We start from the raw sequence: 27,954 nt of genomic DNA, 5'->3' as shown, positions 1-27,954 counted from the left end.
GAGGCTTCATCACACGGGGGTTGGAAGCCCGTGTGTACGCTTCGCAGCGTGCCAGATGCCCGCTCCTGAGTGCAGTCACTTCTCTCCATCAGTAGAGACCTGAAGAGTGCCTCGGTGGGAAATGTCGTCGCCGTTTGATACCCAGTGGTTACATTTTTCCTGGGTTGAGGCATCTGGTGTGGGTTTCTGCTGCTGAGTTAAGAGACAGCTCACCTAAGACGTTCACCTCCTGAGTCATACCCCCTCCTCACTGCAGAGTCATGGGTGCTTGGGGAGGAAACGGGAGCACTCGCTCATTCGGGGGTGTGGTGGGACCGGCTTCTGGGAGCTCTGGGCCCCCACTTTCACCAGTTAGCAATGGCCCGTCAGTGTCTGCATGCACGTGGGCGTGCACGTCTGTGGTACGTCTCGGCTTCCCAGGATTGTCTCTGGGGACCGCGTGGTGATGGTTGTAGGCGGGGCGTGGGTAGGGGGCGCTCTGAACCGCTGGCTTCGTCTCTTTAGGGACCTCAATCGGAATCGGATTCGGCTCATCGAGGGCCTGACGTTCCAAGGGCTCGACAGTTTGGAGGTGCTGAGGCTCCAGCGAAACAACATCAGCAAGCTGACGGACGGCGCCTTCTGGGGGCTGGCCAGGATGCAGGCGCTGTGAGTGCGGGCCAGGCGCCGGGATTCTTGCAGGCGCTGAGGGATCATTTAGGACCTCGGCCGGACCCAGCCCCTGCCCTTTGGGACTTCAGCTGGGCGCCACTCAGGGTCTTTGGGGACTTCGCCAAACCTCAGGGTGTTTTTCTTGCAGGTTAAGAAAATCTCTTGGGGGGAGTTTCATTGGATTCAGTGAAGTGAGTTGGTTCGTGAGGATGGAAGAGGGGGCTGTTTTGCTGGGGCTGCTTCGCCTCCCCGTTTCCCCTCCCCTTGTTAACCCAACACAAGTTCATGTGCCCCACGCACAGTGAGGCCAAACAATACCAAAACGTCGGAGTTTGGAGCAGAGAAAGGTTTATTGAGGGGCCGTGCAAGGAGACGGATGGCTCGTGCCCCCAAAACCCCGAACTCCCCAAAGGGTTTCAGCAAAGCATTTTTAAAGGCCAGGTGAGGCAGGGGCGTGGCTGGTTGGTGCAGACTTCTTGGTGTAGGAATCCTTTGTTCCAATGTTCCTATAAACCTCCAACAAGACAAATGTTAGTTGCCGTTCTGCAACTTTTTACCTCTGTGTGAATAGAAAAGTGTTAACACCTTTGAAGGTCAGAGCCTTGAGAATGGTCTACCCTGTATATTTCACGCTACAGGCAAGATTCTTAACTGGAAGCAAAAGCAATAGAAGGAGAAGGTTAAAGTAAAAGAAACATCTAACATGGAGTCAGATTTGTTCTTCCCTATTAGACCCCCACCCTGCCGCCTTGGCGGACAGTGGGCTCCCTTCCCACATCCTCTCCTGTCTCCCACACGCCACAGGAAGTTCCCTCTCTCCTCACCTTGGGTTTGGCCGTCTTTCTTGATGTGCAGGTGGGCCAAAAATGTATAGTTCATCCTGAGAGATTTATTTATGTTCTGTGAACTAATCAAGCCACTCGCTGCAGATGTTCCACTTTTATCGAGGGAGCACTCGCTCCAGCCAGATGTGGACAATCACGGGGCTTGCCTGCCTGTGGAGGGATGGAAAAGCATCTGGAGAAGGGCAGACGAGGCAGTTACCAAGCTTCAGTTTTTCAACATTTACATTTATTTATTTTTAATCAAAAGAAACATATACTCATAGTTGAGCAAAATCAAATTGTAAAGAAAAGTAGTTGTTGCCCCCCACCAACCCCAGCTGCCATTCTCTCTTTCCCCCAGTTCCACCCCCATGAGGCAGTCACTTCCAATCATTCTCTTTTTGGGGTTTTCTATTTGTAGTTTTGCTGGTGGTTACTTCCAAGTTAATACACTTATACCAGTATCTTGATGTGTCGCCGTGAGATTTCTTGCTTTATGGTCAATGATTTAACTTGCTCAGGACACCCCCATGCCCTTCCAGTCTCTACAAGTTACATCACTCCGTTTATGCCTTTTATCAGTTACCTTTGCAACTGATACAGAAAAGAAAAACTCCAGGTCCAGTTCCGTTATCAGGAATCCGTCCTCATTATCAGGAGCATCTCTCGATATGCACACCATCACACACACGCACACACGTGTGCACACACACACGCACGCACACACGCACACGCACGCGCACACACACACACACACACACTTTGTAAAATGACATCCTTAGCACTGCTGTTTTGCTTCTCCCTCTCTTTGTTGTTCACCTTTGCGTGGCTCTGCCTCTGTTTTTACATAGTCGAGGACCCTTTTCCTTTACATTCTTAAAACTGTCATTTTGGACTTTGGAACCCAGGTGGTCGTGAGCTGGGAGGGCCGGGAGTCAGAATTCTCAGAACAACACGGAGTCCTTAGCATGTGACATTTGGGTTTTACGTTGAACAAATTCGTACCAATTGGGGGGTGAAGAAAGAGTTGCCTTAGAGGTTATTTATAAATTAAGGGCTGGCCTTTTGAGCAGAGGCAGAAAAAGGACGATGGATAAAAGTGAAACCTGGTTGCCTGAAGCCCTTGTACTACTGAGCGTGGAGCAGCATTTGAAGTAGTAGCTGCCGTTCAAGAGGCCAGTCCTGTGGCGCGGAGTTGTCTGTGGCCGGGCTGTGCGGCGTCGGGAAGCAGGATGGTAGAAACGTCCCTGCTTAATTTAGCAGGAGCTCAGTTCTCAGCACGATGCTGAGTTGCTGACCTGCGTTCTCTTCCTTCTCAGCACAGCCCTATGGAGTCGATACTTCTCGGGTATCTCCACTTTTTGGTTGTTCAGGCTCCTTCAGTCAGCCAGGTGGCAAAATTGAGAATTAAATCCCAGTAGTTTGACCCCAGAGCTCAAACCGTGTTTCGTGGTGCAGTGGTCCAGAGCCCAGGCTTGGTTAGCGAGGCCCGGGTTTGAATTCTGGCCCCTCACTACTGGCTGAGCTGGGAATGAGCGTTAGACAGGTTACCTAGCTTCTCCCGGCCTCAGTCTCCTCATCTGCAAGATGGGGATGATGATGAGCGCTTCCTCCTCATCTCTCTCCTGTCTCTTCCTGGAGGGGGCTTTGCCTTCTGCTCGGAGCTCCTCTGCCCGTGTGTGTGCTGGTTCGCTTGTACTCGGCTGATAAGGTTGCTTCTAGGAGCTTCCCCTTGGCCTCTGAGCTCTCTCAGTCGGCCTGGGTCCTCGCCGCCATCTGCATTGCTTTGCCTGTCTTCTCCTGCCCCCCAGACAGGTGTGCACACACACGTACACACACACGTAGGTGCACACACCCCCCTTACCAGTCTCTGTGCTGTCGGATCCTGGCTGATGCCGGGGAGCCACCCCTTCGCCGTGGGTTGGGTGGGTGCGTGAGCCCCCGGGGGTCCACGCTCACCGCGCGCACGTGGCCGTCATTGCAGGCACCTGGAGTACAACAGCCTGGCGGAGGTGAACAGCGGCTCACTGTACGGCCTCACGGCCCTGCACCAGCTCCACCTCGGCAACAACTCCATCTCCCGGATCCACCGCGACGGCTGGAGCTTCTGCCAGAAGCTGCACGAGCTGTGAGTGTCCCGTTCTGGCTCCGCAGGTGTTTCGTGGACACGGCCCGGAGGTGACTCCTCCAGAGCCCGGGGAGCTCTGGGCCGCGCATCCCACGGCACGGCGGGCTTGGGGGTTCGGGGGCCTGTTGCGGAGGGAGGAAAGAGCCCCCAGCAGGCAGGCCCGGAACGGGACCCCGAGGCCCCGCGGATCGCAGTCACTGGGGCCTGACGCCCAGCTCATCTCTATTCTTCGCCCCACTTCACATTAGCAGGGGCTGCTGTCGAAGGGTGGCTGTTCTGAGAGCCTCTGTCTACGAACGGCTACACCACGTAACACGTGCTTCTCTCACGAGAGGGGCTCCGGGCAGACCTCGGCGATACTGCATGTTCGGTTCCAGACCACCTCAGTAAAGCAAGTCACACACTTTTTGGCTTCCCAGTGCATAGAAAAGTGTCTTTATGCTATACTGTAGTCTGTTAAGTGTGCAGCAGCATTATGTCTTAAAAAATGATGTACAGATCTTAATTAAAAAATACTTCACTGCTAGAAAATGCTATCCATCTTCTGACTACACAGGGTTGCCAAAACCTTCAATTTGTTAAAAAAAAAAAAATGCAGTATCTACAAAGCACAATATAGCAAAGCACACTAAAACGAGGTGTGCCCGTATTGGGGCTCAAACACAGAAAGGACAGTGAACCCAAGAGACGGCGACACACTGACCGTGGGAGAGTTTCTACGTGCATGTAGTTTCTGTCATGTGGTTTCTGTCGTCCTTCCCCTGACAAGTGGCCCAGGCACCTGGCTCCTTCCCCTCCCCAGCTTTGGGTCCCTTGGCCTAGTAGCGAGGCTCCCGTGCTGACGGGAATGTGTGCTTATACTTCACGTAAAGAGATTTCCCCCACGGGGCTCCAGGCTGGGACTGGGATCCCCTGAGCTGGCACCCAGGGTCCCTGACACCCGCAGTGACAGGCTCTCTCCTGGGTGGGGAGGGGCTGGGGCCTGGGCTATCCTGCCATGTCCTGGTGGGTCGTTGATCATGAAAGCAGCATTTCCTGGGACTTGGTGGACACAGTCGTGTCCCTTTGTTTTAATCCCATGTCTAGAAGATTGGGGTTTTTGGAGGAAAAAAAGTACCTCCTCGACATGGTTTTCATCTCAATTTAATATGTTCAAGGTTGTTCAATTCTGGTGTAGTCCAATATGTTTCTTTATTTTTTTTTAAGAGAGTTTGGGTGGGTTTTCTTTTTTCTAGGCTTGACTGTAGGAGGAAACTCACCCACTGAAGTGAATGATCACAAGTGCCAAGCCTGTCTTTCTTGTCTGTCTCTTGCCCTCAGCAGGCAAACTGAAGGGGATGTTTAAACCTAGTGCTGAGTCTTGCAGCTAGTGTTTTTATCTATTTGCCCACATTTTCCCCCTCCCCCAGCCCCCTTCCTCCTTCCCCCACCCTCCCTTCCCCACCCACCCCACTCTGACCTGGAGTTTATATTTCAGTGAGTCCATCATTACCTAATGCAAAAATCAATAGTCCCACCTCTTTCCAGTGGCTGGCTTTCCTTGGAGAGAGAGAGAGAGAGAGAGAGAGTGTGTGTGTGTGTGTGTGTGCGTGCGTGCGCGTGTGTGTGCACGTGCTAACCCTTTGGGTTTAGCCTCCTGACCCTTGCAGGCAGTGCACCTGCACGGTATTCTCACGTGGAGTGGGATGGCTTCTGAAAGACTCTTCCCTCAGGCCCTGACCCTGCTAGGGAACTCCCAGGACCCATGGTTTTCCTCTGTCAGGCCTGGGAGCCACAGGGAAGCAGGAGAGGTCTTCTCAGCCCCCGGAGCCCCTGTACTTGCAGAGGGTGTGTGCGCCCTGGTGCTGAGGCAGCGGTGAGGGGCACACTCCCTGTGCCCCCCCTCCGGCTGCCTTCTGTGCCCTTCCAAAGGGGCAGAGAAGGTCACGGGAGTGTCCCCTGACCAGCCTAGCATTTTGCCCGACATCCAGGTAACCTTGGAGCCAGATTTAGAGATGCTCTCCACGTGTGTGTCCCGCCCCTCCTTTCAACTAAATTCTTTAATTGCAGGTGAGGATGTAATTTTGATCTCCTGCCAGGTCTCTGCAACTGACAGGCACTATGACTTATTTTTCCAGGAGATAAAAACTGTCACTCCCTGCTACCTTTAAAAACATGCTAATCTTCTCCGAATTTATTTTCCTTCCTCCTGCCCCAGCCCAGAGATTCCATTTTTTGAGGATAGATGACTAATATGCTTAAGTACCCAACCCAGGGCTATGTCAGAGATGCAGAGACTGTGCTGGGAGGAAAGAAAGATTGATTCTGATGCTCAGGGAAGGTGTGTGACTGGGGATGTGTTCCTTACCTGCTTACGGTAGGGGGATCACACTAAGAGGCTGACTTGGGTGAGGGCAAGGTAGCCCGGATGGGAGACTCTGGTCCCCCGGGTGCTGCCCAGGTGAGGCCTGCAGTTCAGTGAGGAAGGCTTGTTCCAGGCAGTGGCTGGTGGTGCCCTCTGCTGGCCAATGTTGGCAGGCTGTCCGGCTCCCTTGCTCACTATGAGAACCCGCTGGCGTCCTGTCCAGAGTCTCAGGCCACAGCCGTGAGAGATCTGTCATGGCCTGAATCAGGACCAGCCACGGACACCAGGTGCACGCAGGGGTTGGAGCCTTGTGGTTCTTTGTCGTACGACCCTGTGCTGTGTAGTGCTCACAGTTTACAGACCTCCTTCCAGGAGTCCAATGTATGGGTATCAAGCCCTGCTGGGTTTCTAGCTGTGAGACCGTTTTGCCCTCGGGATCCTTGTGGGCGTATCCCTTCCCACTGGGACCTAGGTAACTGGCCGACCATGGCTGTATGTTCGGGAGAGGAGAGGGAGGGCGATGCCGTGCGACCTGACTGTGATGTTTGCTTTCCCCTCCCCTTCCTCAGGATTCTGTCCTTCAATAATCTGACCCGGCTGGACGAGGAGAGCCTGGCTGAGCTGAGTAGCCTGAGCATCCTACGCCTCAGCCACAATTCCATCAGTCACATTGCGGAAGGCGCCTTCCGGGGACTCAGAAGCCTGCGTGTCTTGTACGTCTTTCCCCCTTGGGTTGGTGGGAGAGCAGAATAGAGCACACCAGCTGCTTCGCTGCATTCCCTTCTCATTGGTCTCGAGTCAGAATTAGATACAAAGCTGAGCTGTGATGTGTGCCAGAGTCTCAAAGTTTCATGTAATAAATCGAAAAAGAGCTAGTTGAGCAGAAAAGTGTCCCTCCTTCCCCCCGGCGTGGTGCCTAGAGTGATGACGACTCAAAAAAAACTGTCATCACCACGCACGGGTTCCTGCAGTGCGCTTGGCGGGACGTGGCGTCCGGCTGTGGGAAAGGTTCCCCAGGCTGCGCGCTGCCGCCCCCAGATCAGCAGCCCTGGGGCCGTCTTTCCCTTCCTGAGCCTTCCCGCTGACTTCCATGTTTCAGTCCTGAGGATTTTTATCTGAGCCAGGGCAATCCTGAGGCTCGTGTCTTGGGCTAGCATCTCAACTTCTTCAGCATATAGCCTGCATCCAGGACGCCCGTTTCCAGAAGAGGTGATGAGGGAATCCTGTGTCTCTCCCGGGGCCTTTTTAGGGTCATTTAACACAATGGAGATGACCATGTCATTTCCCTCTAAGTTCCCCGTGAGGTGGAGGGAGTTGCCAGAAGTTGCTGCAGGGTGCTTTTCTGGGACTTAAAATTTTCTGGGCTTTCCTGGGCTTTCGAGAACTTCCAGGCAACAGAACAACCAGCCATAAAGGGGCGGGGGGGGAGCGGCGCCTGGATTTCAACAGGCAGTGGCCGTGGGGTCTGAGGCCTCCCTCCCAGCTGTGCCCCCTGCAGAAAGAGCGGCCTATTCCGGCATGACGGGGAGGAAGGCCTTTGCACTTGCGCTTGGCAGAGACGGCAGAGAAGGCTTTCATGCCAGGCCGTCGTGGAGGAGTGAGAAAGAGCCCGGACGCCAGGCTGTTCAAGCCGAGGTCAGCCTCGGAGCCATGGCAGTGCTGAATGACAAGGCCGGGACGTTCAGACTGAGGAGGCCAGAGAAATGAGAAAAACTTTGGCAGCCGGGGCTCGGAGCAGGGAGGCAGCCACACAGAGCAGCAGCCCCGGGTCCCGGGTGTTTCAGGACCAAGATAATGGGAGGAACCTGATGAAAGGGGGAGGCCCTTCCAGCCTCAGGATCGCGGCTCTGAGCTTCCGGTTGTAAAGTAAAGGTCAGGATGAGCATTTCACTCCGAGGTCCGAGCTCCCCTCCCCGCGGGCGCTCACGGGAGCCGAGCAGCACCCTTTCTGGTCCTGGCCCGCGTCTGCTGGGGCTCGGGAGGGGGAGGTGTGGCCGACCTCGTGGAAAGTTGGGGAGGGCCAACCCAGGGCAGCACGGGGGCCTGGTCTCCAGGTGGGGTGTGTTGCCTGGTGTGGTGACCTGCCCTTGGAAGCTGGGGGAGGAAGCTGAGTCATTGGCCTTGTGATTTGCGTTGCTGGCGGAGACTGGGCCGAAAAGTTGGCCTCGTCCTCTGGTCTTGGCAATTGGGTCACAAGTCTGACTCAGCACCCAGATGTCGTCCCTGGCTGGGAGTCAGCACCTGTGCAGGCCCTGGGGGGAGACAGGGGCTCTGGGCGCCAAACCCACTGGGGAGGGCCCGGTGCCGGGGCCTCTTTCTTCCCTGTCCTTTCCTCCATGTGCCTTCTGCAGTTTCTCGGTCAAGTCCGGGAAAGGGACCCTGGTTGGGGTGAAAGCAGATGGGAACCTTAGGGAACCTTTCGGACTCATTCTCAGAGCAGTGGCCAGAGGTCCGCTCTTTGGGGTCAGAATCCAAAGCAAGCTTTCCCCTGTGCCGTCTACACCCCTTCCCCTGGGGCCTGGCGTTTGCCCACTGGGGAGCAGCACATGCAGCTGCGAAGCTGCCACTCCAAGGCCTGTGTCAGCTTTGTGGGGAGGCTGAGAAAGGCAGTTCTCGTGGCAGGGTGGCTCAGTGGTCACGCCCCTAATCTTTTTTTTTGTTTTATTTATTTATTTATTTATTATTTTTGGCTGCGTTGGGTCTTCGTTGCTGCACGCGGGCTTTCTCTAGTTGCAGTGAGCAGGGGCTACTCTTCGTTGTGGTGCGCGGGCTTCTCGTTGCAGTGGCTTCTCTTGTTGCAGAGCACGGGCTCTAGGTGCGCGGGCTTCAGTAGTTGTGGCACGTGGTCTCAGTAGTTGTGGCTCACGGGCTCTAGAGCGTAGGTTCAGTAGCTGCGGCGCACGGCCTTAGTTGCTCCGTGGCATGTGGGATCTTCCCGGACCAGGGCTCGTACCCGTGTCCCCTGTATAGGCAGGCGGACTCTCAACCACTGCGCCACCAGGGAAGCCCACGCCTGTAATCTTAACTGGATGTTCCGTTTGGGCACCTGGAACTCACCGAAATGTTTCGAGCTTCAAAGTGGCAGAATGGGTTTGAGTCTCTCTTCCTGCCACAGACTGAATGGTGAGCTTTCTGTCTGTCTCCTCCCCAGGGACCTGGACCACAATGAGATTTCGGGGACAATCGAGGACACCAGTGGTGCTTTCACAGGGCTTGACAGCCTCAGCAAGCTGTGAGTATCTGGGCGTTGGAAGATCCGTGGGGCTGGTGCGTGGAGACGGCTCCACGGGCCCCTACACCCTTTGTTCTGCGCCCGCCCCTGGGAGTGTTGGCACATTTATTCTCTTTTGTTTGGGAAGGAAAGTCTGAATAGGGGGGCAGAAGACATCCCACCTTCTCCCTGACCCGCCACCTCATCGCTGCCCTGGGTGTTGGTTTCTTTGGGGCTAGAGAGCTGGTGTTTGGAGGCCCGTTGGGTCTTTTCTCCCGTTCAATTCTTGACTGATGTGAAAACAGCCAACTTTTTTGTTGTTCTTTGCTCAAAGGAGTCTTCCCCTCTTACTGAATTTCTAGAAATTCTAAACGTCTAAAGCTAAGTAACTCTTGATGGTTTGAGTCTTCGGGCAGTCTTTTTGTTGTCAATCATAATCTTAAACGGAAACAATCATTACCATACAGTAGCTGTTTTTTATTCAAGGTTTCCGGTGTTTGGGGTTTGTTTTTCTAAGCTCCTAGAATTTGTGAGGCGTGTGTGTGTGTGTGTCACGTCTGACTGTCTCAGGAGGCCGGGCTGTGTTACGCATCCTTTCTGCTGTAGTTGAGAAAACAGAGGGGAAGGGATTTTGCCCAAGATCACACAGCCGGTGGGCGGCAGGACTGGGACTCGCCTGTGTGGCCCCGAAGCCTTGTGCCTCCCCTCGTCCTACCCTCTTTCTGCATCTCCCCAGCACTCTCTACAGATGCCTCCCAAGGAACATATAGGCATGGGGCTGGGAGCTATTATCACTGTTCACTAGCTGCTGGGGGGAAGGGTTTGGAGGAGGACAAGACAGAAGACGGTCCCCGCTCCGTCTCCCCCAGCCTGTTGTGGTGACGATGAGCCGAGCAGAGCACGAGGGTAAAGTAAATATTTTGAAAGCAGCAGTGGAGGGCGAGGCTCTGGGAAAGCCTGTGGTGGGAGGGTCTTTCTGTAGAGTTAACGTTTCTAATTTGTTTTGAAAAGTGGGGTTTTTCACGCTTTTGATAGTCTGGGAGTTGTAAGTGTCAGCCGTTTTGGCTCTCTGAGGATTCGTTCTCTTCTTGAGGCTCCTGCGTTCTGATAGTGGGTCACAAATGCCTGTCAGCCTTCTTTTTCTCCCCTAAAAAAATGCTCCTTTCTCCCCCACCTCCTGGGTCCTTTACCCAGCAGGCTTGGGAAGAGCCAGGACAGCACGACGGGATGGGACAGAGGCCTGTCACTGACCAGAGGAGCCCCAAGCTCGGGATGCAGCTGCGGGGATGGTGGAGCCGGGGTGCTGGGCACCTGAGCAGCCATTGAACACAAGCCTTCTCTGCGGGGCCTGTCCCTGCGGTGGAACCTGGAGCCTGTTCTTGGGTGTCACAGCTTCCAGGAGGCTCTCCCCTGCCAACTGGGGGCGGTGACCCTTGAGGGCACTAGGGCTTCCAGTTCTGCAAAAGCTCTCCGCTGTCCGTAGCCTAGAGCCGCCTTCCTAATCGCCTGCTGTCTGTTCCCCAGCATGTTCTCCTACTTTGACCCACTGGACTAGGGTGACAGTCCTGTGTAAAGTCCCAAGAAGGCAGCACGAGTGCCCGTAACCCTCGCTTGCACTGAGCTGCTTGACGTGGGTGTTTGGAAGCAGTGGGTTAACGGTGACCTGTAAAATACAGTGTCCAGTCTCCTCCCACCCAGCCCCACTCATCAGGATCTTGGGCCTGGAGGCTCTTGTATCCTTTTCCAAAAAAAAACACGGAGAGATGCACACAACTGGGGGAAATCGGGACCATAACAATAGTTCCTTAATATGATTAAATATATGCGGTCATTGACTTAGGTGGCATGGTATTGTGGTTATATTGCAAAAGATAAAAAAAAGAATCCTCTTCTTGGATAAAAAAAGAAAACTATGTGATAGATATTCCCAGTGGTCCAGCCGGGGTTGGGAATGAGGAGTGGGCAGAGATGAACCAGGATTGGCACCATCAGATGATGGTCGTAGCTGTGTGGCGGGCACATGGGGCTCACGACACCCTCCCGTCTGCCTACGAGGGTGTGTGAAATCTTCCGCATTAAAAGGGGAAAAGGAAGGCCCGCGCTTTCCTGTGATCCGAGTGCACAGCTCCGGTTAGAAAGCACTGTGAGCGCGCCACGGAGACCCTTCCTGCGTCGTGGGGTGTGCCGGGCCCTTGGGGACGCCGGGCTTCTGGTTCTGCATAAACCAGCCTGTGTGCAGCCTGGAGCCGTCTTCCTAACTGCTAACGGTGTTGAGTCAGCGTTTGTTGAATGAAGCCGGGAGGAACCCGTGCTGCTTTGGTCTCCCCAGAGCAATGCCTGACGCTCTGTGGCGTGGCCGTGGCACCGAGAGGCCCTGTTGGAGCGGCCTGGTGGTGAGTCTGTTGGACCCATTAGAAATGGGGGGGCTCACGCCAGCCAAGGAGGGCTGTCCCTCTAGAGCCGCCGGCGGGCCCGGCCGTGGAAGCAGCTGAGGGGCGGAGGTCAGAGACCTCCCTCAGAAGGGAAGGTGGACACGCTGGCTGGCCTGCACTCCCTTAGCTGAGGACCCGGGGTCCTCCCTGCCATGCCCGAGGCCAGCGCGAAACTAAAACGTCTTCCAGGAAAGGAACAAGTGAGCAGCAGAGCCATAAAAGGCTTCTGTCTGTGAAGCCTGCCCTGCCCTTCATTTTTCCAGCTGCTGAACACAGCCATTTGGGATGGTTCCTCAATCCTGAGCTTCCTGGCAGGGCGTTATTACACTCACCCACCCGACGCCCCTCCTTCCAGAATGTTTATGGAACACCTGCTGGGAGCCCGCCGAGCTCATAGCACGTGAGGAGGGGAGGCAGGGTCTCTGGAGCACAGGTCAGCTGCAGAGGGGAGGGTTCGGTCACTTGCGGACGACGAGGAGGCAGGTGCCGCCCCGTGGTTCCAGCTCTCTCCAGGGCATTCCTGGGGGCAGGGGGCCGAGTGCCACAGCAGTAGCCTCTGCCCTTCAACCTTCCTGGGGTGAAGGCGGCAAGAGCCGGAAGGCCCTTGGCTGGGTTGGCAGGGATGGCGGAGAGGGTTTGATAGGTGATCCCCAGGGTTGCTGCCTGCTCCAGGTCGGTGGCGCGGGGGACATGGGGCCGGCTCTGCCTTCCGGGGAGCCGTCGATCGGGTGTGCCACGTCTCCGCTGCCCACCAGCACGTGGCACAGAGGCACAGGGACACGCCTGGCCCACAGCCCCAGCTCTCCCGTCCGCACACAGCGGCCTTTCACTGGAACCACAGTCTGCTAGCCGAGCCTCGGCCCCCACCCACAGACGCCTGCTGGGGAATGTGAGGACCTACTGTAATCCACCAACAGGCTGATAAGCCCCTGAATAATCGAGCATTTGAGAGTTTGTTTTATTGCTATTGTCGCTGTTAGAAGTAACAGCCTGCCCTCATGGTAGGAGAGGCCAACGTGACTAATATTTAACGGATGACAGAAAGCACAGCTTTTTTTCCTGGATCTCGTTTACGGAAGATTTCACTAAACAGTTCAATACCTTTTACTAGGACCTGGAGCCCGCAGCGGCTGGGACTGGGGGATCTGAGTGAGTGAGAGGTTGGCAGTGCTCTCAGAAGCACCGGGCTTCGGTGCCCTGCGGGCTGGTGCTGGCTGGACTCGCTCTGCGGTGCAGTCGTGGAAACGCTTTCAGCATGAGGTTGCTCTCACACCCATGCAGACTGCCGCCCAGAGAAGGAGAAGGCAAAGGGGTCTCTGGCCGTGGTGCTCCTTGACCCTCCGGAGGCAGGGCACAGAGCTGCTCTGTCTGAGGGCCGAGCCCAGAGTTGCCAGGGCGGCTGCATCAGCAGAGGACCCGGGGGGTGCGGCAGCCCCGTGGTCCAGCTGCCTCCCGAGTCCCCTGGCGAGGGCTGGGTTCTCTGTGTGTGTGACCCCATCTCCCGGAGGCAGCCTCCTGGTCCTTGTCTGCCGGGCCCCAGGAGCCTTTGGCACTTGGGTGGAAGCCCGGGGCCTGCGTGGCAGGCAGTGCCAGGCTGTTCTGCCATCTTTGGTTTTCTTCAAGGCTCGCATTTCTTTTCTTTCCTCTTTTCAGGGAGGGCTGTGTGCTTGCTGTTTTCCCTTGTGGGTCCCATCTTAACGAAGGTCTGAAGACAGATCTGGTCTTTAGTCGAGATCTTTCCCCTGATTCTCGGTGGGTTCTAGACAAGGAATTCCCCCTCCTGGTGAGGAGCTGAGCCGGCCTGCCTTTCTCTAAGGCTTTCTCCTGACCACCTGCCCTTGGTGCCTAGGAGTCCCTGTCCCACACCTGCGGTTCTGAGACCTCCCAGGAGCTGGCTCCCAGCAGCTCATGTCCTTCTTAACCTACCCTTCGGGGAGTCCCGGTGGACACCACAGTCAAAGAGCCCCGTACTTGTCAGCATTACCTCAGGTGTTCGCTGGCAGAATTTCCTGAGCCAGCAGCAGTTAGAGGAAACGCCTTGGTGGGCTCTCATCAGAGCATCTCATAACGAGGAGGGAAAACTGGAACCTTGATGCTTTTCATTCCCAATGTCCAGCCACTCTAGGTGCCACCCCTACCCTAAGTCCAGACGCAGACTTCCCTTTGGATGACACAGCCCGTGGAAGAAGCATCCATTTCTTCCACGTGTACTGCAGGGGCCAGACTTGGGTTTCTGAGAAAACTCTTGACAGTCACTGCTGAGATTGTGACTGGAATTCTCTGGCAGCGAGACCCCCCTTCTCATGGGTACATGGTCCAGGTACAGGCATTAGATAGCCTTGGGGGCTGACCGTTGAGGACCTGTCTATCTAGGATTTAATAACCTCGGGCCGTTGGCATCATTTAAAACCCGGGCTCTTGCTGAAGAGCCGAGGGGCCTTCTCGCAGGCAGGCGTGCAGCGCACTATGGCCGCATCCTGGCTGCCAGCGTGTGCCCCAGAGCTGGGGGGCCATCTCAATAGGTACCCACTGTCCTGTCCTCCTCCTGCCTCCTCTGGGAACCTTTATCCCCAGAAGGCAGTTTTCAGAAGTGGGTGGTAGTTTTTAATTCCAAGAATTTTCCTCCTGACTCTGCTTCCTCTCGCTGGAGCAGTGATGGTTCTCTCTCCCCTGTGGGACTATGGCTACACTCCCCCCAGGGTGGTCCTTAGAGAGAGAGAGAGCCCGGGCTGGACAAGGTGATTTCCACTTAACACTGCAAGGGGCCTTTTTGGCGAGACAGTGCATGCAATTCCTACCTGTCATCACTGTTAAATTCTAATAAAGATAAAAGTATTTCATTTCAGAAGGGGGAGGGCCCGCATACCTCAGATGCATAATCTCGGCACAGGTCAGATTTCCACCTGCCTCTCCCTGGACACTTATCAGATAGCACCACCCTAATTGTGTGTTCTCTTTCTCCCCACCCTCCCTTGTTGCTCTCCCTCCCGCTCCCACCCCACCTCTGTTTCTGGATGTTTGGAAACTGCAGAACTCTGTCAGGAAACAAGATCAAGTCCGTGGCTAAGAGAGCGTTCTCGGGGCTGGAAGGTCTGGAGCACCTGTGAGTACCTTCCCTGACGCACAGGCCTGCCAAACGCGGCTGCCAGGGAAGTCTGCGAGCAATTGAAAAGCATCTTTGTAAACCGAGAAACAGGCTATTTGGAAACGCCAGCTGCTTCCTTCTCATTATAAGTCAGCTTCAACTTTGGCCTTCGTTTTGCCTATGCCAGAAACGGTTACAGAACATATGGCCACTTGGTGTTCAGATAAATACCGTCCTCCTGCCTGGCCTCCCCATTGCCTGGGCCTGCTCGGGCCCTGGGCTCCCTTCCACTTCCACCAGGACCCTTTATACTGCTAAAGCAGCGCAGCAGTGCTGAGTACACGTTGGGTTTAACTGGGAAGTTCCTCCTGGTGTGTTCGCCTCTGAGAGCCTGGGAGGAAGAGGACGGAGCCAGCCTTGAGACGTCCGTGTGTCACCAACTGAGGCGGCTGCCTCTAGCACTTGATCCTTAGGGTATTTTGTCTTTGAATCAAGTGCGACCACAATTCTGTTGGGAAAGTTTTGCCTGTTGACTTGCTGAGCGGGCCTTGGCTTAGCTTTGATGCCACCCTTAAGGCTGGCTCGTTCCGGAGTTATTGCACTTGCTTGTGTCAATGTAGGTGAAATAACAGCCACTTACAGTGGCCTTAGGACAGGACACGGGTGTCTGGCTAGTGCCTGTGGTTCGTTGGCGAAGCCTGGGCTGTCAGGAAAAATCCCTGAGCGTCGTGGCTCAAACACGTGGTTGACTTGAAGGGCATCTGGAGTTTCTTTGCCTAAGTAAAGAATGTTCTTTTTCAGGAACCTTGGAGAGAATGCAATCAGATCTGTCCAGTTTGATGCCTTTGTGAAGATGAAGAATCTTAAAGAGCTGTAAGTACCCAGGATTCCGTGGCCCCAGTTAACATGAGTAGAGGATTTCAGAGTAAGAAGTGCCTTAATTGCATTATGCTTTATTTTATATAATAGTTGTGATCGTTTATAGTTGTCTGTAAGTTCAATTGTCTTTTTGAAAAAAATGCCCTCTGGGGGCTTATTCTGAATCAGGAGTCAGTATACTTTTTCTTATAGGGCCACAGTAAATATTTTCAACTTTTTGGGCCACAGGGCCTCTGCCATGACAACTTGACTCTTGTAGCAGAAATCAGCCATGAATTATACGTAAACGAATAGGTGTGGCCGTGTGCCAATAAATTCTTATTTACAAAAACAGGCAGTGGGCCTGCAGGCTGTCGTTGACTAACCGCTGCTCTGGATGATGTGGAACAAACTCTCTTCTGTAAAATGGATAACCATCCCTTTCATTATGTCAAGGACAAGCGCTTCATCTTTTAGGGGTGCCTGCAATGAAGGGCCTGTATTGAGAGGGGCTTCTTAAAAGATCTGGGTGGGCTGTGAGCAGGGCAGAGCTCTCCGTGGGATGGTGACACGTACCATGGGATAGTGAGGAGGCGCCCAGCCCACGTGTGTTCCCAGGGCCCCCGTGGCATTTGTAGGCCGTGATGCTGTGGGCCCGTGGGCGACAGGGTGAGAAGAGCTTGCCTGTGTCCTAGTCTCTGGCAGAGGAGCTCATCTAAGTATTCAGGTAGCAACACCCAAGTTTCCTTTCTTCTTCCTGTACGTGAATCCGATTCTGCAGCCAATGAGTTTGAGCCATAATGTTTAGTTCCCTAAAGGTGCAGCTTTGGGTTCCTAGAAGTGCTGAGAAAATCGGACATGCCAATGGCCGTCTTTACACCCTGAGCTCATCCTCGTTCCTGCGGCCAATCCTGGTGGACCCTCGGTGGCGGCGGGGAGGGGAGGAATGGGGCAGTAGGGGGGTGCGGTCCCCATAGTTGGAAACCAAAGCAGGAAGAGGCCCCGGTGACTTTCCCTTGGGTGAGTGAGGGGAGGCGAGGTGGACGGGCCCTGGCCTCACGACGTTTAGTGTCCTGCGAGATTCAAGTCTGTCGAGTTGGTGCCCTTTCTCATAAGGGTCCTGATCTTAGAACGGGAGTCTGTGGAAGGATGGACACATGGATAGATATGTGATAAAGCAGGTATCACAAAACATTCAGATTTTACAAAGTGGTGAGTCTGTGGGTGTTCACGGTGCATTTCCCTCCAGCATTTGTCTTTGAAACTTTCCAAATAAAATGCTGGAAGTGAAAAAGATCCAGTCAGAGGGAAGAGAGAGAAAGAGAGCAGGACAGGGAGAGAAGATTTCCCTTTGGGCCTCCTAGAGACTCAGGTTTCCTGAGACAGTTTTCTAGTTGGGACTAACTGGGCCCTTCCAGGTGCTCGGATCCCCTCCCCCGCTAATGCATCTGCGTGGTTCTGGAGGCTCAGCCTTGGCCCCCTGCCTAGGCTTCCCGTCAATCGCTGCATGTACCCAGCTGGGGCTGGCCGTGGGCCCAGTCCTCTGATGGGAGAAACGGTTAATCCCACTTGGTCATTTTCTTCCCCCATTGGATCAAGGCAGGTTGTGCTGTGCACTTAGTCATCCACTGGGTAAATTTCCACAAGCGATGATTAGAAACACACTTGGCGTTGGAACCATGAAAATGTGCGATATAAGCCAGCGGAGTGCCGGGATGGCTGCAGGCGGGGGCCCAGAATGGCCATGCCTGTTGGCTGCAGGAAGCTGCAGAGCCCTGGGGTCACCGATGATCCCCCGTCCGGCCTAGGCTTGGTCTCGGAGGCGATTTGTGCATGTGGAGGGGAGGGCGGTGTCCCACCGGGTGCCTCCATTTCTCTCCCTCCGTCCCGTTCATCCTAACTCATTCTTTAAGACAGCCTTCTGTCCACCCCGAGTACCTGCCGTCTTCTGAGGTCTGGACCCCTCGGTGTGAGGAGGGTTTCATGCAGAGGAGGCAGGGAATTCTCTAGGGAGCTCGGCCAGCAAATGCCCTGAATGCACGGTGTGAGGCTTAACCCTTTCCAAACACATTTCTTTCTTTTTTTTTTTTTTTTTAGCACAGATTTTTTTTTTTTAAATTAATTATTTATTTATTTTTTAATGGCTGTGGTGGGTCTTCGTTTCTGTGCGAGGGCTTTCTCTAGTTGCAGCAAGCGGGGGCCACTCTTCGTCACGGTGCGCGGGCTTCTCACTATCGCGGCCTCTCTTGTTGCGGAGCACAGGCTCCAGACGCGCAGGCTCAGTAGTTGTGGCTCACGGGCCTAGCTGCTCCGCGGCATGTGGGATCTTCCCAGACCAGGGCTCGAACCCGCGTCCCCTGCACTGGCAGGCAGACTCTCAACCACTGCGCCACCAGGGAAGCCCCCAAACACATTTCTGATCAAGGATAAACGTCAAATTTGTTTTCTCCAGTTTGTTCCTGTGGTTCAAATGAAATATGTCCCTGTCCCCGACATAAGGGCCTAAAGTCTCCCCAGTGGCCAGTGTCCTCCCCTAGACTTCCGTGTGTAGTGCCCAGGCCTTCCTGCGGAAAGGGGCAGGCACATCAGATGCCCCTTGATGGGAAGCCGTAGGTGCTTCTGACGGGGGGAGAGGCCCTTTCCACTCTTCGCCTGGGCTCGTGAGTTCTCCTGTGCCTGGTGGCAGCCTTCCTGACCACCACACACAGCCTGCCCTGGGAAGCTCTCCAGAGGCGGGTGTGATTCAGCCATTTCTTCGCGCTCAGCTGTGAGGGCCCGTCCGCCACCTACAGTGACTCCTCAACAGAGCCGCTCTGCACGTATCGCTAAGCACAGCCCTACCACCCATCAAATACAAAACCTAGGGCTGATTGTAAGGTCTAATGTGGGCAAGCATCCCAGTTATAATGGCTTTGAGCTCAATTGTTTCAGTCTTGAACGAGCACTTCCCAAAATTATTTGGTTAAAATGCCCAGCTCATTTGGGAACAGTGAGGAACAGGAGCGAAGAGCAGATTCTGTGTAATTTCGCCTGCCTTGGGTTCTCTGCCTTCAGGTTCATTCTGCCTTGCTGTTGACTAGTTTGATGGTTGCCCTGCTCATTAGAAGGTCAGAGTGAAATAGAGAACGAGAAAGGGGCCTGAGGAATATGGTGGGGGATGGGGGGAGGCCATTGCTCTAACACTGGCCCATGTGACATTTTGGGAATTTCTGAGCATCCCGGTACCCCTTTTTTGTCACCATGTACCGGGGACAGTTTATTCCAGGGAAGCGCATGTCATAAGTCCTGTGTCCATCCTCGTGCCAGGCTAACCTCCACTCTTGAGCTCACAGCCCGAGGTCTTCCAGGAACACGGCAGCTCAACCCCTCAGCTGACTTATCTTCAAGTGACTCCTCAGGAAGGAATGTCCGCTGAGATGGCGATTCCGATTTCTGTTGAAAAAGCTGATCCTCAGTTGCTGAGAAATGAAAAAGAAAATATTCTCTGTTTTGGTTGGAGCCTCACAAAACCCAAGTTGTGCGTTCTCATGCTCCCTGGGCAGTGGCAATTAACTCACAGGCACTATTTAGGGAGCGGAGCCGAATCCTGCCGGCCTCCTGAATAGCGCTGGTGTGGAGATAAATACACAAACAAGAGGGGAGCACGCCCACGAGGCTGACATTTGGATGCAAGAAAACATGCAGCTCTGCCAAATAAAAACAGAGCAGCCATATAGAAAAAGGAGCCCTTCTCGGGGCTTGTTTCGGACTCTAGATCGGAGTCTCAGATGGAGCTTGGCCACTCCAAGTGGCTTATCAGGGGGGTGGGAAGAAGCAGAGAGGGGGCTGTGCTACTCCTGTCTGTGGGATGGTCAGAGGCCGGGAGATGGCGTCCCTGGGGTCACAGGAGCGCAGTGGCTGTCGTGGAACACGTGTGAACTCCAGGTGGCTGCTGCTTGACGTGTGGCCCTTAGACCAGCGGAGTCGGCACCACCTGGTGGCCTGTTAGCAACGCAGAATCTAACCCACTGAGCCAGAAGCTGCGTTTTCTCACAGTCTCCAGGTAGACTGTACTTACCGCTCTAGGTCGCAGGAGAGGAACCGTAAGAAAGAGCATCTCCCATTCAAGCTTGCTGACTTTCACGGCAGAAGCTGATCGGCGGCGATGGGTCATTCCGGGCACAGAGGCGAGTATCCCTTCTTTGCGGTCACACTTCACACGACCCTTTTGTCTTGCTTTCAGCCATATCAGCAGCGACAGCTTCCTGTGCGACTGCCAGCTGAAGTGGCTGCCCCCGTGGCTGCTGGGCAGGACGCTGCAGGGCTTCGTGACAGCCACCTGTGCCCACCCAGAGTCACTGAAGGGCCGGAGCATCTTTGCCGTGCCGCCAGAGGGTTTCGTGTGTGGTAAGACTGTCCTTGTGATTTTTTTTTTTCCCACAAAGGGTAAGGAGGCCAGGAGGCTTCACTATGGGAGTGATTCCTGTGATCAGAGTCAACCCTAGCCCATGGTTACCCATCAGCTGCTGGATACAATTTATTTCCCACTGAAACCACACGTCGTGTTCACGGTGCCGTCGCCTCATTATGTGGTTCTTGGAGTGCGTGCGTTTAATCAGGAGCGAGGACGAGCTGCTTCAGTTACACGGCAAATAATCAGTTACAGGAAGATGGCTGTGTTGTTTCAAGACAGCGCTGGTGCCCGGATTTAGCTGTGAATTTACTCAGCATAGGAGGCTGGGGTTTTCCTGTGTGTTTCTTTCCAACCCCAAGAATGAAAGGTTAAATACAGGAAGAATGAGTCTCAGGAGAACAGCTGCTGTAGTAAAAATAATTCCTTCATGTTGACTTGCACTCTTGCCGTGTCTCCAAAGCACTGGAATCGGCACTTGCAGCTTTAAATTCTTTTTTCCTCCTGACTGTTGGCATGTAGCTCTTGCCATCTTTTGGACCAGGGGTGGTCGGGATCCAAGTTTGGCTGCAAAGAGCACAGAAAATGGTGAGCATCTGAACACAGAGACACACACACATATACACTCACACGTACGTGCACACAGGCACCACACACCACACTCAAATAGAGATGACGCAGCCTCGTGCTCAGTAAGATGTGTTCAAAGAACGAGATGAATTTTGAGTTGTTGCTGGTTTCTGCTCTAAGCAGGAGCGAGGGTGGCACTCCCGGGCCTGACTGGAACTGCTGGGCAGGTGTGTGTCCTGCTGCCTTTCATCCCTCTGGTCTGCCTTGAGCCTTGGGTGTGATATTCCCAACCAGGGGCTCCCGTAGGGTCTGGGGACCCCAGTGGTCCACTTCTCTGTCCTACTTTTTGGGCACAGCAGTAGCCAGTGTGCCTGCTGACATCAAGATACAGGTGTCCTCCTTCCACACACCCACTCACCAGCACCTCCATCACTTCTGAGAGCAGGCTTGCTTTCCTTTCTCCTGACCCCGTCCAGCAGGAAGCCTTAAGAACACTATCAACGTGGTAGCAGCCCTGCCAAATCAGCTGTCTTTACTGTCATTCTCATGGGCACTGTGCACATGGCCCCCCATTGCCTAGGATGGAATAGCCGTGCCATCCATTGTTCCTTGGGTTTCTGGTCCCTGACCATTCTGTTGTCACAGAGCTCCCTGAAATTGCACTTTCTGCACCTCCGTCCTGTCTCCTACCACAGGGTATAACCTCTCCCTTTGGATATGAGGCACGGCAGGACTTGGGACACGCTGCCCCCAGCCTCCGGCCTGTGACCCTGGCGTATTCTGAGATGCGGCAGTTTTGACACATTTCTCAGAGCCATCTCCACATTTTCACTCAGGCTCCAATGCAAACAATCATCAAGTACTAATGGGAATCATGAAAACACTTGGCAGGAGATCAAAGTTTCAAGCTCTGTGGGAATCTCCCACTCCTTTTTTATAAAATGGAAGTATAACCCCTTCACGCTCACTAGGCTAGCTAGAATCAAAAAGTCGGATACCAACAAGTGTTGGTGAGGAAGCCTCCTACCCTTTGGGGGAGGGGAATACAACCTGGCGTAGCCGCTTTGGAGAACGGTTTGGAAGTGTCTCAAACAGTTAAACGTAGAGTTACGGTATCACCCGCCAACTCCACTCCTAGGTAAATACCCAAGAGAAGCAAAATGTATGTCCACGTCAAAACTTGTACATGAATGTTCATAGCAGCATTACTCATACTGGCCAAAAAGTGGAAATGACCCAAATGCCCATCAGTTGATGAATGGGTAAATAAAGTGTGGTATAGGCATACAATTAGGACTACTATTAGGTCATAGAAAGGAATCAGTCTTACAATGTAGACGAACCTTGAAATATAAGGCTAAGTGAACGAAGTCAGTCACAAAAGACTGTATGTTATATATGATTCCATTCACATAAAATGTCCAAAATAGGAAAACCTGTAAAGGTAGAAAGTAGATAAGTGGTTCTTTAGGGCTGGGGAGGGGTGGAGGGAGAGGGGTGATAGCTAAAGGTACAGAGGTTCTTTCTGAGGTGACGAAAAATGTTCTTAAAGTTGACTGTGATGATGGTTACACATACTTGTGAATATACGAAGAACCGTGCAATTGTCCACTTTAAATAGGTGAATGATATGTAAGGAAATTATATTTAAACAAAGCTGTTTTTTAAAAGAGAAGTATAATTTACATATAAAATTCACCCCTCTAAAGTGTACAAGTCAATGGTTTTTAGAATATGGAACAGTTGTGTAACCCTCACTACTATCTAATTTTACAACATTTTCATCACCCAAAAAAGAAACCACAAAACCATTAGCAGTCACTCTGCCTCCTCCCCTGGCAGCCACTCCTCTACATTAGGTCTCTATGATTTACCTATTCTGGATGTTTCATATAGATGGAATCCTACACTACATAGTCTTTTGTGACTAGCCTTTTTCACTTAGTATAATTTTTTTTATCATGTATTTTTAGTACTTCATTACTTTTTAAGTGGCTGAATAAATATTCCATTGTATGGGTATACATTTATTTAGCCATTCATCCGGTGGTTTCCACTTCTTGGTTATTATAAATAATGCTGCTATGAACATTTCTGTACAAGTTTTTGTGTGAAATCTCTTGGGTTATATACTAGGAAAGGAATTGCTGGGTCATACGGTAACTCCATGCTAAACTTTTTAAGGAGCTGCCAAACTGTTTTCCAAAGTGGCTGCACCATTTCGTATGCCCCTCAACAATGTATGAGGAGTCTGATGTCTCCCCATCCTTGTCAACACTTGGTACTGCCTTTTAAATTTTACCTATGCTAGTGGATGTGAAGTGCAATCTCACTGTGGTTTTGATTTGCAATTCCCTAATGCCTAATGATGTTGAGTATGTTTTCACATGCTTAGTGGACTTATATGTATATCTGCCATGGAAAAATGGCTACTCAAATCTTCTGCCCATGTTTTAGTTGGTTATTTGTCTTTTCATTGTTGAGTTATAAGTGTTCTTTATATATTATGGATACTAGATCCTCAGCAGATATAAGGTTTGCCAATATTTTCTACCAATCTGTGGGTGTTTTTTTTTTCTCATTTTCTTGACATTTGAAGCACAAAGGTTTTAAATTCTGATTAAGTCCAATTTCTTTCTTTTTTTTTTCTTCTGTCATTTGTACTTTTGATGTCATATCTAAGAAACTATTGCCAGAGACAAGGTCACAAATATTTACACCTATGTTTTCTTCTAAGAGTCGTACAATTTTATTAGCTCATACATAGTCCTCCAATTTTGGTCTTCTAGTTGAAGATTGTTCTATTATAGTTCCCTCCCATGTCACCATAAATTTTGGGGTCAGCTTGTCATTTATGCAATAAAGACAACTGGGATTTTGAAATAGGGATTGCATTGAACCTCTTGATTAATTTGGGGAGTATTGCCATCATAATATTAAGTCTTCCCAATCTGTGAACATGTGATGTCTTTCCATCTTTTTGTAGCTCTTTTTCACTTTCTTTCAATGAAATTTTATAGCTTCCATTATACGGGTCTCACATTTCTTTTGCTAAATTTATTCCTGTTGGTGTTTTTTCTTTATGGTGCTACTTAAATGGAGTTCTTCATTTCATTTTTAAATTTTCATTGCTAGTGTATAGAAATGGGATTGAATTTTATGTTGATTTTGTATCCTGTAACTAAGTTGAAATCATTTATTAGTTCTATAGTTTTTCAGTGAATTCCTTAGGATTTTCTTTATATATGATCATCATGTCATTTGCAAAAAGGTAGTTTTTTTCCTTTCCAATCTGAATGCTTTTTATTTCTTTTTCTTATCTAATTGCCCTGGCCAGGTTCTCCAGTACAATGTTGAATAGAAAGGATGAGGGTAGACATCCTTGTCATTTTCCTGATTTTAGGGGAAAAGCATTCAGTCTTTCACCATTAAGTATGATGTTAGCTGTGGGTTTTTCATGGATGACCTTTATTGAGTTGATGAATTTCCCTTCTATTTGTAATTTGTTGAGTGTTTTGTTTTGTTTTGTTTTTAATAAATTTATTTATTTTTGGCTGCGCTGGGTCTTCATTGCTGTGTGCGGGCTTTCTCTAGTTGTGGCGAGCAGGGGCTGCTCTTTGTTGCGGTGCGCGGGCTTCTTATTGCGGTGGCTTCTCCTGTTGCGGAGCATGGGCTCTAGGCGCACGGGCTTCAGTAGTTGTGGCACACAGGCTTAGCAGTTGTGGTTCACGGGCTCTAGAGCGCAGGCTCAGTAGTTGTGGCACACAGGCCTAGCTGCTCCCCAGCATGTGGGATCTTACCGGACCCGGGCTTGAACCTGTGTCCCAGCATTGGCAGGTGGATTCTTAACCACTGCGCCACCAGGGAAGCCCTGTTGAGTGTTGGATTTTGTGAAATGCTTTTTCTGCATCTGTTGAATCACGTGATTTTTTCCCTTTATTTTACTGATATGGTGTATTACATTTTTGGATGTTAAAACAACTTTGCATTCCTGGGATGAATGCAACTTGGTCATGGTATAACATCTTTTTATATGTTATGGGATTTGGTTTGTTAGTTTCTTGTTGTTTTTTTTTTAATTTATATTTTTAATTTATTTTTTTTTACTTATTTATTTTTGGCTACGTTGGGTTTCGTTGTTGCACGGGCTTTCTCTAGTTGCAGCGAGCTGGGGCTACTCCTTATTGTGGTGCCTCCTCTCTTGCGGAGCATGGGCTCTGGGTGCGTGGGCTTCAGTACTTGTGTCACTCAGGCTCAGTAGTTGTGGCACGCAGACTCGGTAGTTGCGGTGCACGGGCTTAGTTGCTCCGCGGCATGTGGGATCTTCCCGGACCAGGGCTCGAACCCATGTCCCCTGCATTGGCAGGCAGATTCTTAACCACTGTGCCACCAGGGAAGCCCTGGTTTGTTAGTATGTTTGTTAAGATTTTTTTCTTATAATTTATTAACAAACAAGTATTTACTTTTTAGCTTACAGAAGGTCTTTTTTTATTCAAGTCAGTGTGAGTTGGTACTTCATTGTAGTTTTGATTTGCATTTCTCTTAATAATTAGCGATGTTGAGCATCTTTTCATGTGCCTGGTGGCCATCTGTATGTCTTCTTTGGAGAAATGTCTGTTTAGGTCTTCTGCCCGTTTTTTTATTGGGTTGTTTGTTTTTTTGATACTGAGCTGTATGAGCTGTTTGTATATTTTGGAAGTTGAGCCCTTGTGGGTTGTGTCATTTTGGATTTGGATACTTTTTATTGTCTGATTGCTGTGGCTAGGATTTCCAACACTGTGTTGAATAGAAGTGGTAAGAGTGGGCATCCTTGTCTTATTCCAGGTTTTAGCAGCAAGGCTTTCAGCTTTTTACTGTTGAGTATTATATACTCAGTGGTGGGTTTGTCATAAATAGCTTTTATTATGTTGACATATGTTCCCTCTGTACCCACTTTGGTAAGATTTCTTATCATGAATGGATGTTGAATTTTATCAAATGCTTTTTCTGCATCTATCGAGATGATCATGTGGTTTCTGTCTTTTCCTTTGTTGACGTGGTCTATCACATTGATTGATTAGCGTATGTTGAAGCATCCTTGTGACCCTGGGATGAGTCCAACTTGGTCGTGGTGTATGATCTTTTTTATGTGTTGTTGCATTCAGTTTGCTAATATTTTGTTGAGGATTTTTGCATCGCTGTTCATCAAAGATTTGGCCTGTAATTTTCTTTTTTTGGTAGTGTCTTTGTCTGATTTTGGTATCAGGGTGATGGTGGCTTCATAGAATGTCTTTGGGAGTGTTCCCTCCTCTTCAATCTTTCCGAAGAGTTTGAGAAGGATCGGTATAAGTTCTTCTTTGTATGTTTGGTAGAATTTGCCTGTGAAGCCATCCTAGTCCTGGACTTTTGTTTGTAGAGAGTTTTTTTGTTTTTGTTTTTTACAGATTCTACTTTACTCCTAGTGATCCATCTGGTCAAATTATCTGTTTCTTCTTGATTCCTTTTTGGTGGGCTGTATGTTTCTAGAAACTTGTCCATTTATTCTAGGCTGTCGAATTTGTTGGCATATACAAATGCCAAATTCATATATGAATTTGTTCGTAGTATTACCTTACGGTTTTTTGTATTTCTGTGGTATGGGTTGTTATTTCTCCTTTATCATTTCTTATTTTATTTGGGTCCTCTCTCTTTTCTTGGTGAGCCTGGCCAGAGGTTTGTCAATTATGTTTACCCTTTCAAAGAACCAGCTCTTGGTTTTACTGACTGTAGAGAATTCTTGCATGTTTACTCATAAAGGTCTATAGTTTCCTGTTTTTTCTGGTTTTGTTATCAGGTAATACTTACCTTATAGAATGGAGTTAGGAAATGTTCACCCCTCATCTATTTTTTTTTTTTTTCTTTTTTGGAAGAATTTGTGAAGGATTAGTGATAAATTCTTTAGATGTTTGGTAAATTTCACCAACCATTTGGCTCTGGACTTCTCTTTGTGGGAAGTTTTAAAATTGTCTTTACTTGTTTTACCTATGCAGATTTTCTTTTTCTTGAGTCAGCTTTCAGTTTGTGTCTTTTTCAGAATTTGTGCATTTCAGACAGGTTATCTAATTTGTTGGCGTACAGTTACTCATAGTATTCCCCTGTATTCTTGTTTGTTGCTGTAAGGTTGGTAGTATTGTCCTGTCTTTGATTCCAGATTTTAGTATTTGAGTCTTCTCCCCTTTCTCTCCTCTTTTCCCTACCCTACTGTAACTACATATTATTCAATTTTGTCGATATTTTCAAAGAGGAGGAGCAGAAGAGAGTTCCTCAAAGAAGAGGAATAGAAGAGAGTCACAAACAAAAGTCCTTACGTATTTACCTATGTAGTTCCTTTAATGGTGTTTTTTGTTTATGTGGAGTTACTGACACGTCTTTTCATTTCAGCCTGAAGGATTCCCTTTAGTATTTCTTGTAGGGCAGGTCTGATAGCAGTAAATTCTCTCCGGTTTTTTGTTTTTAAATCTGAGAATGTTGTAATTTCTCCTTCATTTTTGAAGGATCGTTTTGCTGGAATAGAATTTAGTTAACAGTCTCTGTTTCAGTACTTTGAGCATGTCTTCCTACTGCCTTCTCACCTCCATGGTTTCTGATGAGACATCAGCTGTTAATGTTATTGAAGATCCCTCGTATGTGAAGAGTTGCTGTGCTCTTGCTGCTTTCAAGATTCTTTGTCTTTGTCTTTGCACAGTTTGACTATGAAGCTTCTAGGTGTGGATCTTTGAATTGATTCCATTTGGTGTTCACTGAGCTTCTCGGATGTGTAGATGTAAATTTTTCATCCAACTTGGGAAGTTTGGGGCCATGATTTCTTCAGATAGCCTTTCTGTTCCTTTTTCTTTCTCCTCCTTCTTGGACTCCCATTATTTGTATGTTATTATGCTTGATGCTATCCCACAGGTCTTGGTGGCTCTGCTCACCTTCTTCATTCTTTTTTCTTTGTTTCTCAGACTGGATAACCTCAGTTGACCTGTCCCAATTTCCCTGACTCTTCTGCCAGCTCAGTTCAGCTGTTGAGCTCCTTTAGTGAATTTTTTATTTCAGTTATTGTACTTTTAAACTTCAAATGTATATTGGGTTCATTTTTACAATTTCTAGCTCTTTCTTGATATTCTTTATTTGGTGGGAAAGGATTTACATACTTCCCTCTAGACGTGGTTTCTTTTAGTTCTGTGTGCATATTTATAAAGCCAATTTAAAGTCTTTTTTTAGTAGGTACAAGATCTGGACTTCCTCAAGGTCAGTTTCTATTGACTGTGTGTTTTTTTTCTATTTTTTCTATGTTGATAAATGAGTGTTTTAAGTAGTGTAGCAACTCTGGAAATCAGATCTTCCCTGTGTCTTCCCCTGGGGTTTGTTGTTCTGTTTATTGTTACAGTTTACTTGTTTAGTGACTTTCCTGGACAAATGTTGTAAAATCTGTTCTATGCAGCCACTTTAGTCCCTCTG

At 50.4% G+C, this 27,954-nt stretch overlaps 1 protein-coding gene across 1 annotated transcript in view; it reads left to right on the top strand.

Moving 5' to 3' along the window:
• The window catches only part of LRIG1 (leucine rich repeats and immunoglobulin like domains 1), a gene marked incomplete at its 5' end in the record, with an annotated part of 119,011 nt that overhangs the window by 82,661 nt on the left and 8,396 nt on the right, over positions 1-27,954 (top strand). Inside the window, 7 exons of the mRNA XM_082412120.1 lie at positions 505-648; positions 3,460-3,603; positions 6,517-6,660; positions 9,099-9,179; positions 14,622-14,693; positions 15,477-15,548; positions 19,756-19,919. Coding sequence (XP_082268246.1) covers positions 505-648; positions 3,460-3,603; positions 6,517-6,660; positions 9,099-9,179; positions 14,622-14,693; positions 15,477-15,548; positions 19,756-19,919 — 821 coding nt within the window. The remainder of the gene's footprint in view (positions 1-504; positions 649-3,459; positions 3,604-6,516; positions 6,661-9,098; positions 9,180-14,621; positions 14,694-15,476; positions 15,549-19,755; positions 19,920-27,954) is intronic.

Source organism: Balaenoptera physalus (genome assembly GCF_965194825.1).
Source record: "Balaenoptera physalus genome assembly, chromosome: 11".
In the NCBI taxonomy this organism is placed as follows: domain Eukaryota; kingdom Metazoa; phylum Chordata; class Mammalia; order Artiodactyla; family Balaenopteridae; genus Balaenoptera; species Balaenoptera physalus.
This window is presented reverse-complemented; position numbering and strand designations above follow the sequence as displayed.